The 16,214-nt window shown below is 38.2% G+C and overlaps 2 protein-coding genes across 2 annotated transcripts; both read left to right on the top strand.

Annotated features, from left to right (window-relative positions):
• The first annotated feature begins 6,029 nt into the window (after positions 1–6,029).
• Positions 6,030–9,149, top strand: LOC137742649 (probable E3 ubiquitin-protein ligase LUL2). Its single transcript, XM_068482570.1, has 4 exons — positions 6,030–6,208; positions 6,380–6,974; positions 7,644–8,139; positions 8,612–9,149. The coding sequence occupies exons 2-4, from the start codon at positions 6,478–6,480 to the stop codon at positions 8,714–8,716; spliced, it is 1,098 nt and encodes a 365-aa protein (XP_068338671.1). The 5' UTR covers positions 6,030–6,208; positions 6,380–6,477; the 3' UTR covers positions 8,717–9,149.
• Positions 9,150–10,927: 1,778 nt separating this feature from the next.
• On the top strand, positions 10,928–16,159 carry LOC137742797 (zinc finger CCCH domain-containing protein 24-like). Its single transcript, XM_068482751.1, has 14 exons — positions 10,928–11,494; positions 11,579–11,671; positions 11,763–12,044; positions 12,171–12,243; positions 12,408–12,540; positions 12,638–12,791; positions 12,954–13,037; positions 13,182–13,304; positions 13,547–13,720; positions 13,810–13,944; positions 14,288–14,383; positions 14,642–14,959; positions 15,665–15,708; positions 15,793–16,159. The coding sequence occupies exons 1-14, from the start codon at positions 10,961–10,963 to the stop codon at positions 16,034–16,036; spliced, it is 2,487 nt and encodes an 828-aa protein (XP_068338852.1). The 5' UTR covers positions 10,928–10,960; the 3' UTR covers positions 16,037–16,159.
• The last annotated feature ends 55 nt before the right edge of the window (positions 16,160–16,214 follow it).

Raw genomic sequence — 16,214 nt, 5'->3', positions numbered from 1 at the left:
AGCTAAAATCCTTACCATTTTAGGATTACAACTCTTAATAGGTAATAAACTCCTAGTAGGAATATAAGACATATTCCTAGATCTACTAGAATTTACACAATCATATTCCTAATCTAATAAGACTGCAACACTCCCTTTTGAGTGTGTAAATACTCAAGTAAATGGCATATTAGGTCTTCAGTGATGAAGCAAGTACAGTTGATGAAGTCGTTGGCATAATGAGTGAATGCGAGTCTCAGATCAACGGAAGAATGCATAAAAAAAGTAAAACTCACAAAACCTCGCTATGGTAAAACCCAAGGTAGGAGAAAAACCCATAGACTAAGGAGAAAAGTGAGAAGTTGCATTAAGTCAAAACTATACGTCTTTTGGACACAAGTAGAAGAGCTTACAAGGGTATGATCAGCACGGGGTGAGTGCTTTGTTAAAACCTAGTTAGGTAGCAAAAACCCAGTGGGAAAAATGCTTCTAATTGTGGGGAAAAAGAGTACATTAAGATCAAGTGAGTATACTTCTGGATACTCCCCCCCTGAGTTTGACAAAACTTCCAAATGAGAACTACAAGCATTGCATATGATAGTTAGGCATACCAATTCCTCGGACAAGCTTCTGGAAGGTTGACTTCGACAGTGACGTTGTGTAGAGGTCTGCAAGGTTGTCTGGGATCTACTTGCATGACTTCAATCTCCTGATGATACGCTGATGTAGATGTAGACACAATATATCTTGGTGTTGACTTCATTGATGTTTCATGGCTTGGTCGGGTTGATACATGTAGCATAATCTTCATGGATCGTTGTGGGGACTCAACGATCCATGAAAACATAACAAGTACTTTGAATATGCTTAACAAGAACTCCTAACCATGTCTCACTTGTAGCGTAGTGAAGTAAGGTGAGTCTTGGAATGATTTGAAGATTTCGCAACTAAGGTCATATCGTGGACCTCAAAGATATTGCGATATCCCTAACGGTAAATACATAACCATTTAGGGATTTTGCCTTGTGCAGGTTTGATAAGTAACCAGTGTCAACATAACAAACAAGGCAAACATCATTCCAAGGATCAGGGGGGTTGGATCCGCTGAAGATGCGTTGGGATTTGATTTGCCCAAATTCGTAGTACCTTCAGGATAGGTCTTTAATACCAATTCAGTGGTTGTGTGTAGGTATGGTGCTGCATCTTTACAAATAGATCAACAGCGAAGGAGATGTCCTGTCTAAATACAATGAGCTAAGTACAATGAAGCGCAAAGTTGAACTTAGATATGGAATTTCATATTCCATAACCTCTTCAAGGATCTCATTTGCATATAACGTATGGACGATCATAGGTATACTCAAATGTGACACTTTCAGGGTGTAGTTTGACTAGTAGACCAAAATACCATTAGAACAAAGTTTCAACTTCAGGTTAAGGCATAAATGAGTTTTCCCAAGATCCTTCATCTCAAATTCCATCTTCATCTGCGAGGCAGTTTTCTCAAGCTCTTCTAGAGTCTTAGTGAGATTCGTGTCCACGACATAAACTGTAACTCTAGCAATTTGGAATAAGACTTCATAGTTTAACACGCAAGGGCATAATTCATCCCTGACTGATCAAATAATCACTTAGACGGGTATACCACATTTGTCGGATTGTAAGTGAACGCCTCAAACAAGTTAAAAAGGTGTTCCGTGGTTTGGAACTATTTGAACTAGTCCATGTAATTCTTCGGGAACTTACATGTAACTCTCCGTATCTATATCCCCATGGAGAAACACTAACCACATTTCATAATGCTGCTATTAATCACAGGATGTTTGAGAAAAACCTTGCGCCGTAAGGCGTGCTTTATATCACACTATTTCATTCATCTCATAACGCTTCCTTTCCCACTTGTAACATAACAGGGTTACATTGGGCAGTGTAGGAACGACAGGTCCAAAACACACTTTGGTAAGGAATTTGACCTGGATTATAATTTTAGTTGTCCAATCAGTTCTACGTTGTCACTTAATCAACAGAACACAGTTCGATATCGTTGCTTTTCATTTATGTCGGTAGCTACCATATAATGAAAACATCATTGATGGCAATCTCATTTCAATTCCATTTAGCTCATCCAAACTAGTATAAGGGACCAAGAACTTCAAGTCTCGGGAGTAATGCGGATTAATCTCATAAGATGAAAATGATTTGAGATAGCGATCGAGTTTAGATTCATTGTTGTGCCATGTCTTCCTCTCCTAAGGAAGTGAATCCTATGAACCGAGTGATCTGTCGTGCTCCAGGCCAAGACAGATTGACTGGCTATCCGTCGTTGTACTGGGCTGTTCAACAGGGGCGTCCAAACCATCCAACGGGGGTGGCACACCCTCCAGGGATGTTGACTCGACATTCGTTAAGTACGTCTATCCTTGCAGGCATGTTTGTAGCTGGTATATGATCTTGTCACTTTAGCTAGATCAAAAGAATGCATCTAGAGCAAAATTCTGAAAGCTAGAATTCATCACACTTGTTTATCACACTTGTGCGATACGAGGATAGAGATGAGACATAGTGGGCAACATCCATGCAAATTTGCGCCGTTCTTCAAGAACGTTGACATTCTTATCTTCCCCTAACGGCAGAAAAACTGTCTCATTAAAGTGATAACCGGCAAATGAGCGATAAAGAGATCACGTACAAAGGCTCTAAGAGAGCTAGTGTGAAGGCGAATCATAATCGACAAAGATTCACATCCTTCTTTGGGGACCCATGTTGGTACATTATGGTGGTGCAACTTGGCACATGGAATCTACACCCAAATGCGTAAATACGAAAATCGTCAGGTTCGTACCTAGTAACCAACTGTAACGTCAAATAGGTTGGGTGGTAATGGGCCTCAAGGCGGACTAACATAACTGCGTACAAGATTGCATAACCCTAGGCAGAAACTGAAAACTTGGTACGTTTACCAAAATCTGGGCATTCATTTAAATTGCGCTTTATGATTGCTAGGCGAGGCTATTTGGGGTGAACATGGGAATTCAATGTTCAATTGCAATACTTTATCGAAAACCGTCGATATAAACTCTCCGGCATTATCCAGTCTCCCAGATCTTAAAGGATAAGTATGGTGGTGAACCCCAGGAGGTTTAGCAGCCATGTGTGTGGACAAACATATGACCAGTTTGTTGATTCATCAACCAAAACCATAAGTATTTATATGGTCCACATATATTCCCTTGAATCCATTGTGAAAAAAGAGTCGTTTCATATCTTTGCGAGGAATGATATAGAAATCAAATTTCTCAACGAGTGGGCTTTGGCAAAGTGTGCTTTTAGGCACAAGATCCTTACTTCGGGTAAGGAGATGTGTCGTAGCATCATTGTTCAACCTAAGTGTCCCAAAAAAAATCATGCCAAAGCAAGTAAAATTACTCAATCACAAAGCTCTAGGCTAGCCATATGTGGCTTGTTCCCAGTTGGGAGACAACCCATTGGCCCCAAATCAAAGCTACATGCTCATGTTTGGATGTGGTGCAAAGATATTCCACTATATTTTCTTTAGTGGTTTCATTTATGATCATTGTTCTCTTGAATATCCTTAAAAACTCAACAACAAGGAGAATTTAAGGTCCCTTAAATGGTAATTCGGTACCGTTCATACAACGAGGAGCGTGCCAATGCTCTTAATCAGGTTGGATAAACTTGAAGTCGTTGTTAGAGATGTGATTTAGGTGTAAAGTTAGTGTGCGTAGTATCGCATTCATCCAGACAACTAACTTTCCCACATTCATACCCAATCACATGTTTAATTGAATCGGTCACATATATTAAGAAACATTATTCAATTAACTCATATTCGAGGACAATATCAATAAGATTATCCATAAGTAAAACATACACCAAACTTGAATCCAAGAACATAGAAAAATGTTCCCAAAGTAAATGGTTTACTAAGGGATTCGGCCAACAAAGCCATCCATGTCAAAATTCTACTCTTCCAATGATGTTTGATGGAGCACAATTAGTCTCACATATTGACTACAAGAACGGTACTCCTCAACGACATTGGTAGAACATAACCAATGATCTATTTCATCAAGATAGAAGTAAATTCTACAGGGTTGAGGTTTGGGAATATTATCCCTTATTCTTTGAAGTTTTAGGTCTTAGGTACCAAGGATCATGCTTTGGGCATGATCCCCGATTCTACCATATGTTGTAAAAAACAGACTCAAAATTGGATTGTGAGAGAGACAGACCCCGAATTGGATTCGGTATTCTCTAGCCGAACTAGGTCTATACCTTTCTCTCATGTTTGTGGTAGTAATCAGATTTGAGAATTAAGTAAAATCCTGCTTTCTACACTACTATTTCAGGGACAAGTTAGAAACAAGGAATGACGAGAAAATTATTCTCTAGTCAAAATTCGATCGAATTTATAAACTTCAAAATTGTACTCATTCATGGACGTAATCATGGTGTGCTTCAGGCAATGTCTTTCATGATTAGACGGTCCATATGAGCGAGCCAAAGAGTCATGAAATCCTCGTTCAGGAGCTACCTTCGTTGGTAATGCTTCGGGCATAAGGCTTTAAATGAAGATCATGGCGGAAGCTTATACATCTATTCCATGCCATTGTTGGCTACAATGGTTTCTCAGCTTTTTGATAGTTAAGTGGAGATTCACATCTTGTACCCCACATAAAATGGTTTCTAATAGAAAACGTCTAAATCAAGAAAATCAAACTTGTGACGGTTCGACAATCCATTGAATTGGAGGGAACAAGATTATGATTGGTGCTATGGGAAGGAATCATCCATAAACATCAAAGTTGGAACATTCGAATTCTAAGACATGGTTTTCATGAAAAAAAGTCGGGTTTTCATATGTGTATTGTTTTGTGAAAACTTTGGGTTTCAAAGGCACTAAATTTGAAACTACAGGTTCAATTTAGTTCATGAACGTTTAGTTCATAAAAGAGAGGTTCCTGCAAGAATACAGAATGCAATATGTTGATTTAAGTGTAGTGGATTTGAATTTCTTCAGGAACTCAAGTGTGAGAGTTTCATTACTATGAAAGTATGTCAACAGTTCAAAGTATAAAAATAAATTATTGAATCGTTAATGTCCAAAGTGATCTTTAGGTCAATAATTTTGGATTCATTATTAGATTAATGGACTGCATGTCACTTTTAATTAATTTAATAGATTGAGACCAAACAGGTTAATCGTAGAAGCAAAAATAATAATAACATTCAGGTTAAAATTATTTAAAATTATTTACACAATCATATTCCTAATCTAATAGGACTGCAACAATGATTAAATTTTATTTTAAAAACTTTGTGAACTTTCTTGTTTGCTTAATCTTCTAAAAGAAATTTCAAAGTGCGTAGAGAGTTATTAATATATAAAATGAGAGATAATAGTTAGGAAATGTGCTAGTAGTGGTGGTGAAGATGGTGGGGATGATGGTGGGTGTTGGCATCGGCAACAGTGTGGTAGACAGCGGTGTGTAGTGGTGGTGGTAGTCGTGATGGTGATGATGATGGTGGGTGGCGGTGGCAGCCACTCATGGTTGAGTTATTTTGTATTTTTTTTTTATGCTTTCACTTACGGAAATATGGAGGTGACAATTATTTACATAAAATTTAAACTTGGAAATTAGAGAAATGAAATTCCAAGTGTTATTGTATGTCGATTTCTAAATTTTGACTTTTGTCTAAATTCAAATTTATTTCTCGCATCCAAACTTTGTAATTTGCAAAGAACAAAAGCAGAAAGTTTTTCATTCCCAACCAAAAAAAGCAAACAAGTAAGTGACATTTTACAACAGTAGTGAATATGTGTTAAGCCATTGCATGACGGCGTAAGTTCAAATCCCGCTGGTAGCTAATCGAACATCTAATCTAACAAAAATAAACAAAAACAAACCAAAACAAAATAGTGCAATTTAATTTAGGATTGATCCAGATACACGGTGAGATGGCACTTGAAGCAAGAATAGAAGAAGAAGAAAGTTTACGCGTATCTTTTCTTTCCCAAGGTTGTCGCGGTGGACGTAGGACGTTGTCGCTAGTTGGGTCGGTGGACAGACAGACACCCCAAATATCCCATTTCCAGATTCATTCATTCAAAAATCTCAACCTCCTCTCTCCCCTCTCTCCCCTCTCTCCCTCTCTCTCTCTCTCTCTCTCTAGAATGCAAACAACACATCCACAAGAATTTCTCAAGGTGCGTTTTTCCTTTTCATTTCAATCTCATTTATCATTTTTCTTGTTGGATTTCGTCATAATTTAATTTTCTTAATTTGTTTTGTGAATTTGATCGTATGTGATTGATGGAAATGATTTTCTGATCTAAAAATTAATAAATTCCAACATTTTCAGTGCATCTTTTCTTCAGGTTTCTCATCTGCCAAACGAAAGATTCAAAATTTGAAGGTTTTTTTTTATTGTTCAATACAAAAAAAAGTGAAAACTGAAATTCCAAATATAGAGAAAATGGGAAATTTTGGAAGCACCACCTCCGGGGGTCGCCGGAGGCACCGCCCGCAACCCCAAATGTCTGGGGGCACTCATGTTTTTGCTGCTTCACCACCACCTCATGCATCTCAATATCCCAACGGACCAGACTCCAATCCACCCCAGTACCGTCAATACCCGTCTCTATATCCAAATGGATCAAACCTAAATCCGCCCCAGTTCTTCCAATACCCCGGATTCCACCCGCCGCCGCCTGTGCCGGGTCCGTATCCGCAGTCTTTTCACGGCACCGGGGTCTACATGGGCCCCACTCCCGCCAATTGGGTTCACGGGCAGTTCCCTTTCGGTGCACCCCCTCCTCCCCCTCAGGGTGCTCCCTTTGTGGAACATCAGAAGACGGTCACCATTAAGAATGACGTGAATATCAAGAAAGACTCTTTGAGGGTTGAGCCGGATGAGGAGAATCCTGGGAGGTTCGTTGTTGCTTTCACGTTTGATGCTGCTGCGCCCGGAAGGTAAATTTCTTGAGTTCATGGACACCTGTTTTATGAGAGTATTTTTTCGTAAGCTTTGATCATTGGAGCAGTGATGTTTGACTAAGGATTTGAAAAGATGTAGTTCGTTGATGACATTAGATTGGTTGAATTTGTTTCGAGCTGATTGTGCGGTTTATTGGTGATACTTAGTGGTTGTGTTAGGCAATATATACATGCCTCTTCATTGCGAGTTGCCATAGTCAAGTCAACTTTTTAAAAACATAGGTTTTTCCACTGGACCAAAGAAGGAAACATATTGCTTAGCTCAACCGTCAAGCTTATTACTTTGATACAATTGTCTAATGATAGAGGTTAAGGGCCTAAGGCAGATGAACTACTAAATGAAGTTATGAGGCTTGTGCCCTGGTGTAAAATGACATACAAATCTGTCGACGTTATTTGTGACAGACATGGAGACGATGAGAGTCTAATATTTCTTGATGGGAAATAATCAATTGTTTGTTTTGCGCTAAAAGAAATAAGAAATGAAACATAACCTCTGTATTTATGCGTCTAAAATTTCTTATTCAGTTGTTAAACCCCTTCATATGATGCTGTTAACCATTCCGTTGTTAAATACATTCATTTGATGGTTCTTCTATATGTGATCCTTTTACTTATTTATTTATTCCCCTTTTTGTGCCACAGCATGACAGTTATGTTTTTTGCTAAAGAAGATGTAGACTGTAAACTGATAGCAACAAAGGAAGGCTTGCTTAAATCTGTTACAGTGCCTTTTGAGAAGGGCCTTGGTCAAAAGTTTAGACAACCTTCCGGAACTGGGATTGACTTCTCGGTGTTTGAGGACATAGGGTTAACAAAAGAGGGTGACGTAGAAGTTTATCCTCTTGTGGTGAAGGCTGAATCCTTCCCCTTGAATGATGGTGAGCGGGAATCGGATGGAAATTCCGCTGGGAATTCTCAGATCACCCAGGCGGTGTTTGAAAAGAAGGAGAATGGGGAGTGCAAAGTGCGGGTGATGAAGCAGATACTGTGGGTGAATGGTATGAGGTACGAGCTGCAGGAGATCTTTGGTATTGGGAATTCAGTTGAAAATGATCAAAATGGAAATGATTCTGGCAAAGAATGTATAATTTGCTTGTCAGAACCTCGAGACACAACTGTCCTCCCATGCCGGCACATGGTACGTAGAGATTCTATTCTTTACCTCGTCTTCTATTTGTAGTTTGGATGAAGACACGTTTTATTGAAGTACTATTTTGTTTTTGCTTACAAGAGATATTGAATCTAAATTCTATCCTTGTAAACCTCCACACAATTCCACTCGAACTGCATAGTTTGTTGGAGACGTCCCTAACTTTCATAACTTTTGTGGCTGAAAAAATGCATCGTCCCCCTCCACCATCGCGCTTTCCTCCAGACATTCATTTAGCCCCACAAAACATTGTTTTCCCTCAGAGAAATATAAAGGAGTGTTGCGTATGGGCCAAAATCCACTTTGTATAACTCCCTTGCAGGATTTATCTTTATCCGATATTTACAGTATTTTGGTTGGTGTTTCATCTTGTGAGCTGCATACTAGCGTTGTAATCTGAGTATGAGTAAGGTTTGTCTTGATTTTTTCTTCTGGCTAATATTTTGTTTTTTGACTGCAGTGCATGTGCAGTGGTTGTGCCAAGGTTCTGAGGTTCCAGACAAACAGATGCCCCGTCTGTAGGCAACCAGTTGACCGGCTCTTGGAAATCAAGGTGAACAATTGAGCACATAGTTCAGGATAGCATGCTATCAACTACATATTGTAAACTCCATATAATCCTAAAGAAAACGATACAAGAAAAGATAAAACATGACCCGACTTTCTCACATACGATGAGTCCAACACAGATGTCAGAATCGTACGGATCTCATCACATGTGAGCGAGTTGAGAAAATAGTTGCGCTATACTTTTAAAAAGAATAAAATTGCCAATTATACTTGTATTCTATTTTCCTTTATTGAAACCCCTTGTTTTCCCTTTCATGAGGCGTGGGGCGGATGACTCCGGCGCCACGCTTCAGCTTCCTTGTATTTGAGGAAGACATGTAGAGTTGGCAAATTCCTCAGTGATCAGTGTTTAGTAGCGACACTGTCGTGTCTCAACAGAATGCATTTTATTTACTTTTAACTTTTGTTAACCATTGTTGTTTTTCCTACTGACGCCATTGTGGATGGTTCGGATCATTGTGAGCTCGACTAGAGTGCAAGTTTTTTCACCGGTGGGGTGGATATACGAAAACCCGGATTGAAGAGTACTGTTCATTTTAACGAAAAATTACATTTTTACACTAAAAAGTCAAACTTGATACTATTCACTTTTCCTTTTATTTTATCCTTATCGTTAAAACTCAAAGTTTTCAAGTCCTTTTTATTAGTTTTCCTTTTGATTATATATCTTCAAGCTAGTTGAGATTCTTCAGTTTGTACTTTGTGTGATGGCAATGTTCAAGCTAGTTGAGATTCTTCAGAAAACAAGGGTATTATATATCTTTTATGATATCAAATTGAAATTCCATCTCATCTCACTTTCTTTGATGCGTTCAAATTTCGTTGAGGACAATGGTTGTTGGACGACTTTATGTTTTCAAATCTCAATGATGATGCGAGATGGAGTCTGCTTAACCCTATCTTCTCCCTCCACTTTGTGTGTGAACAGGGAGAAAGAATGTGGGTGGGGTGAAGAAATTTTTCATTGTGCCTGGAACACAGATGGGTACATTATGTGTCATTATATAAGTGGATGAAAGTTTTATTCTTTAGGTTATTAATTTTTTAACATAAACATCTCAGCAATTGTATAGTATATCACCTCGTATTCCGAGTACACTAAAAAATCTCTTGTGGGAGTGAGGTTTTTTATTTTATTTTATTTTATGCTAGATATATCTTAACATTACCTTTAAATGAGACTTTAATAAAAACAATAAAATTTGGATTTGTGAAATTATATTATTGGTTTTTTTTTTTTGTAATAGAAGACTAAATAATATTTTTACCATCTTTTAGTTGACAAAGAGAGTTTTATTAATAGGAAGTTTAGATTTGTGTAAATAGTATTCTTTTTTTTAAATATTAAAAAAAATAAATATTCAATTTGAAGGGTAATCTCTGTAATACTTAGACACTCTCAAATTTGTAATCCACCCGTATAGCAATTACATGAAATAAAATAGCAACGAAGTACGCAGGTAAAACATTTTTTTTTTTTGAAGAGAAATAATATATTTAAAAAAAATATTGGATATAGTTGTACGTAACTTAGTTATCACATAAAAAATTATTGAAATGTCATATAAACTTATACGCCTCTTTCAATTTTATATAAACTAAAAATTTTAAGCGATTTATCATACCAACTTTCTGAATCATTAAGTTGTCATCTTATGCTGACTCCGTTGGTTTTCCATTCAAAATAAGTCATGTGCTTTACACATAACTTCCATTGAAGATTTTTTTTCAAACATTTTAATATGAATATATCATCTAACTTTAAGTGACTATATTTTGAGCATTCACTTAGAAATACAAAAGTGAGTGTATGTTATTCCCTTTTTCTTAACGTCAAACCCTTAAATCATAATATCCGAGATCAATTATTTATTTATTTTTTATTTTGAAAAAAATCTAGAATTATTTTTGTCGAAGATAACTTAATAGAAAGAAAGTGAAGTATTGAAATGATCGAAATAACACTTAACAAAATTCATATGCAACTTATTCTTAAACTTATGAGATGATAAATTAATAATTTTGAAAAATTAATATGACAAATCGCTTTGAAATTTAGTTAACTGGTCAAATTTAAAAAGATGTGCGTTTATTTAACATTTCAAAAATTTTCCCAAATTACATAAATATAGTTACAAAGTGCAAACCTAAGTACAAGGAACCACTTGACCTCCAAGTTTAGCAGACAACTCCATTACTTTCGCACTCCAAGTTAGCAGACAACTCCATTACTTTCGCAATGTCTTCAACTCCAACTCCAACTGCCGAACCGTCCGCAACTGAACTCCTAAACCCACCATCCCCACTCAACGGGCACGGTTCAACCGATCAACCCCAACCGCCACAGGACCCAGCAACCCAACCGCCCGACGACGTCGTATCCGGCGACAAACGCAAGCGAGAGGTTAACGACGACGTCCAAAACCCTTCCGCCGCGCCCCCTCTATGGAAGACCAGCCTCTGCTCCTTTTTCAGGCGCGAGGCCAAAACCTGCGGCCACGGAAGCGAGTGCCGCTACGCACACGGCGAGGCGGAGCTCCGTCCCCGACCCGACAACACGTGGGACCCGACATCCGAGCGCGCCAAGAAGCAGAAGTTGGAGGAGGAGATTGAGGAGTGCGTGGCTTTGGACAATGTGATGATGACGGAGGCCATCGATGAAGACGGAGACGGCGGCGATGCTGGGGGTTTGGATCCCGAGCTGAGCAAGTGCCTGGTGCATTTGCCGAGGAATTGGAAGTCCGAGAAACTGAAAGAATTTCTCAGTGAGAAGGCAAGTATTTTTCTTAGTGATTTTTATTTTTCGGGTTTCGAATTTCGAAGTTTGGGATTGTGATTTTTTGGTAGTGCATTGCAGGGAGTCGGATTTAAGTCGGCGAAGAAGAAGAAAGGCATGGCTTTAGGTTTTGTGAGTTTTGAGAATGCAGAGCAATTACAAAATGCTGTGAAGGTATCCCCTGACTTGCACAAACATATAATTTCAAACTTTATTGTGTTCAAATTGACATGTTCACTGTCACTTGAAAATCTCTATGTGGCAGGACCTGGAAGGAATATCGATTGGCAACAAAGTTATGAAGGTTGCGGATGTCATTCCCAGATCGTTCGAAAAGAGAACGAAATCGATAATGGCACCTCAAATCCCAGGTGTTGGATTAGATGGGGAGAATGTGGAAGACTCTATGACTGCAAATGGGGCTGAGGATGGTGATGGGCTTACTGGACGAAGTGCCCGGAAAGTCGTGACTCCCCTAGCTCATATGTCTTATGATGATCAGTTGGAGCATAAAAAGAGCTCTCTTATGCAGATTCTCAAAAGACTTGTCAGTGGTGCTTGTTTATATTATTTCTTTTAATATCGTAATTTTTGGTATTATAATTAGCATCTATATATTTGTTCACACGCACCGAAAAATGACTTATTTACTGGTGCAACTTTTATTTTGCAGACGAGGAACGCTCGTAAAGCTTGTCCTGATGGTATTCCACTTCCAGAATGGATACTCAAGTCTAGGGAGATAGGTAATCTTCATACATTACCTGTGAACTTATTGAAACTCATTTGATTGTTTTATTAATGTTTTAGAGATGATAGTGGGTCAAAGCGCTTGATTGCTCCAATTTTTCCATTGTGCTTGCAACAAAATTTGACTAGGGATTCACCCTTTGCATTTTGATGATTGTAGGTGGCCTTCCCTGCAGTTTAGAGGGTATACTAGCGTCCCCAGTTGTAAAAGGATATCGGAACAAGTGTGAATTTTCAGTTGGGTATTCTTTACAGGGAAAAATTACTGTGGGGTTTATGCTTGGAAACTTTAGGTAATTCACTGTCAATAGACTTTTCTGTTGTTTTTTTTTTTTTTTTTTTTTTTTTTTGTTCTTCGAATAGATTTTTCACTAAATTAAATATTTCCAGGGAGGGTGTTACAGCAGTTGAAGAACCCTTTGACTGCCCAAATGTTTCCAGAATTTCTTCCCAATATGCTTCAATATTTAAGGAATTTCTGCAACATTCAAGTTTACCAATTTGGAACAGATTTAAGAATATTGGATTCTGGCGCCAATTGACGGTAGGTGTTGTAAAATAGAGGCTATACTTGGAAAAAAAATTTGTATGACAAGTATCACTGTCTTTCGAAGTACCCAATGCTCATATACTGTTGATATGCACCTGATAAGTAATATTGTTCTCCCAATCACTGAATATTCTGTCTCGTGATTTTTCTTCTAAGGTTCGAGAAGGGAGGAAACCAGGCATTGCTACTGATTCTGAACATTGTGAGGCCAATATTATGGAGGTCATGCTTATTGTTCAGGTTAGTGTGTGCGAACCTGCATCAGGATTTACATGCGTCTTTTCTTTATTTTCCCCTATAAGCCTTCTTTTATAGTTCAAAAAAAAATTGAATGGTAAAACCATGTAACCGTAATTTTGATGTTTTCACCCTCTCTGTACATAGGTTTCCAGTAGCGGATTTGATGATGCACAAATAACCAGTGAATATGAGAGGTTGGCTCAAGCTTTTGCTGCAGGAGCTGCTGCTAGCTCTCCATCTTTGCCACTAATGTTTTTAGTTATTCAGGTACTAAATCCTTATTTTTTGATAACCAGGTACAAAATCCTTGTAGTCTAGGTTTGTTATAAACTTATCCCAGCTGAAAGTAGTAAGAATGTCATGGCTGAATTCGACTCGATGATGTCTTAGTCTCATGACAGACTGCTACCAAGAGAATATGTTGCTCCCCTTAATTGATGATAGAGCAATATTGTCTCTTCAGTTTTTACATGTGTTGTGCTCAGTATCATGGTTTACCCTTTTTTCAGGATCACCAAGGAATATCGAATGCAGCTCCAGCTGATGCTCCACTGCGCTCATTATCTATACCTAAAGCAGAAGGTGGTTCCGAAACGCAGTCCGCTGACAATGTTGTAGAACCAAAAATTCATGACTATATAAACAATCTTAAGTTCTGTATATCACCAACAGCCTTTTTCCAGGTTGGTCATCAGCTTGCTATATTGATCAGCTCATCTGAAAAGAGTTTTCCTCGCAATACTAATTAGTCCTGAATCCAACTCTACTGCAGGTTAATACCCCTGCTGCAGAGAAGCTTTACTCGCTTGCGGGGGATTGGGCTCAGTTGGGTCCTGATACCTTGCTATTTGATGTATGTTGTGGGACTGGAACAATTGGGCTGACTTTAGCACACCATGTTGGTATGGTAATATTCGAAATCCTGATTCTCATTTTTTTGTCATTTTCACGCTTTCGGAGCGGTTAGAGTATCTTATAAAGTTGAAAAACGTATGCCTATTATATTGGTGCTATGAACTTTTCAGTCCTCATCATTCATCATGAAACACAGAGAAGGAAACAGAAACCAGTTTTATTTCATAAATAAACTGATCAGTCCGTGCCCTTCTTTTAGAGTCGGTAAATGATAGAAAAATTATAACTCTGTCAGAATGTCAGGTTCCATATCATCTGCATATGAAAACAAAAACTTGTTATTTTTTATTTCCCCCCTATGGACTAAGACTGTTTTCCCTACGAATGTTTTCCAGGTTGTTGGCATTGAAATGAATGCTTCTGCGGTTTCAGATGCTCGTAGGAATTCTGAAATTAATGACATAAAGAACTGTAGATTTGTCTGTGCGAAGGTGAGAATTCGGGTTGTGATTTATATTAAGTTATCCATTGCGCCTTTCGATCCTGTGAAAAGTACAATACACCATTGAAAGAAAATTGGAGATAATAAATCCCTATACCATTTCTTATCTTCCAGTCAATTCATTATCCTTTTTTGTAGAATTTGTAGTTTCTTTGACTAAGGTAGCTGAAGGTAATAAAGTTTTTTTTTTTTTTTTTTTTTTTTTTTTAATGTTTATTTTGTATTATTGTCGTCTGTGAAACGACAGGCAGAGGATGTGATGCGGTCTTTGTTGGAAGAGTACACAATTGCACCTCAGAAACAAGACGATCATGTCACTGAAGGTAGTGATAAAGTTATAGTTACCGAGGGCGAGAAAGCAATCTCAGTGGACAATAAACCCAACCCTGAGGAGAGTTCAAGCCATGAGCTTGACACTGCATCTGAGGGTTTAGAAATTGACAAGCAGGAAGTGAGAAGCCAACCTCAAAGCAGTTGCACTTCTGAAAAGGGGAAAACTCCAGTCAAATGTTTCAGTAATGTTGTTGCTATTGTTGATCCTCCACGAAACGGACTTCACCCCACTGTGAGTAACACTCTGGTGCATTCCATATGATTCTCTGAGAATTGTGCACTCTTTTTGACACACGTTTTGCTCGACCAGCATGTGAATTTGATTGGAAAATTTTCAGTTTGGCCCATGCGAACCTTGAAAACTTTAACCTTTTTTAAAGTGTCAGCTTTGTTTGGGCTAGCTTGCTCACTTGAAATCTTTGATCAGAATATCAAAGACTGAAAGTATATGGAGGTAGCAAATTATTCCCTTCAAATGTTTTCCAGGTTTTTGGAGACCCTTCCACTGGTAGCCTACAAGCTGTTCCTTGTTCTTATCAAATACGCTTATCTTTTTATGAGTGCATCAAAAACTCTTATCCATTAACTGGTGTTAAATACTGCAGTTGTGGTCTTTTTTTTTTTTTCCCTCGACTCACAAAATAGGCTCACTTCTGGAAATGTTCGGAGTAATTGTCTTTCCATGGTTCTAAATAGTCTTTTTTAACTTCTTTTAAAATCTAGTAAACTGTTTATGCAAAAATTATGTTCTTTTTTGTTTATGTTTTCCGCTGAACAACATTTCCTAATTGGTTTTCTCTGATTGCGGACTGTGATATGATATTGGCTATTGACGTGAGCATCAACGATGTCTATATGTTTAGTAGCTTTTGTTGTATGTTTGTGACAAGATATTTCCCAAGACTGTTGAACCTGATGATTGGTCTGAAATATGTAGGTGATCAAAGCACTGAGGACTCATGCTGATCTACGGAAGCTTGTGTAAGTTCACATACTTTGCTGTGTTTTTTTTGCCTTCATTTATTTCAGTACCGGAAGCTGACTTTCTTTTCCTATTTGGTATAGCTACATTTCCTGCAATCCTGAAACGTTGGTGGCAAATGCAATCGAGCTTTGCACACCTTCTCCTGAGAAAATCGACAAGAACAAGAACAATAGAGCATGGAGAAACATGGGCAGTGCTGGCCTAGCACGGCACAGAACCAAGTCTATGCCTGCTTCAGAGCCTTTCCGTCCTGTAAAAGCAATGGCTGTTGACATTTTCCCACATACCGTACACTGTGAATTAGTAATGCTCCTTGAGAGGTAGGCATGCAGCTGATCACACCAATCTGAATGGTTCAACAAATAATTTATTTCGTTTACTAACAAAATTTTGACAGAATTTTACAGTTAGTTTTCAATTAGCATCTACCAGTTTTGTAGCGTTGAAGTATTTGAATGCTCGACAGACTTTCGTTTTTCACGAGTGCATATTTTCATTTGTT

This window comes from Pyrus communis, chromosome 8 (assembly GCF_963583255.1).
Source record: "Pyrus communis chromosome 8, drPyrComm1.1, whole genome shotgun sequence".
In the NCBI taxonomy this organism is placed as follows: domain Eukaryota; kingdom Viridiplantae; phylum Streptophyta; class Magnoliopsida; order Rosales; family Rosaceae; genus Pyrus; species Pyrus communis.
Note: the sequence above shows the minus strand (reverse complement) of the source record. Positions and strands in the feature narration are given on the sequence as shown.

Excerpts from the sequence above, each read along its gene's own strand:
- LOC137742649 (XM_068482570.1), top strand. The coding sequence starts at position 6,478 with ATGGGAAATTTTGGAAGCACCACCTCCGGGGGTCGCCGGAGGCACCGC. Across the intron at positions 6,975-7,643 it reads GATGCTGCTGCGCCCGGAAG|CATGACAGTTATGTTTTTTG; the intron begins GTAAATTTCTTG and ends TTTGTGCCACAG. Across the intron at positions 8,140-8,611 it reads TCCTCCCATGCCGGCACATG|TGCATGTGCAGTGGTTGTGC; the intron begins GTACGTAGAGAT and ends TTTTGACTGCAG.
- LOC137742797 (XM_068482751.1), top strand. The coding sequence starts at position 10,961 with ATGTCTTCAACTCCAACTCCAACTGCCGAACCGTCCGCAACTGAACTC. Across the intron at positions 12,045-12,170 it reads TGCAGATTCTCAAAAGACTT|ACGAGGAACGCTCGTAAAGC; the intron begins GTCAGTGGTGCT and ends TTTATTTTGCAG. Across the intron at positions 14,384-14,641 it reads GTAGATTTGTCTGTGCGAAG|GCAGAGGATGTGATGCGGTC; the intron begins GTGAGAATTCGG and ends GTGAAACGACAG.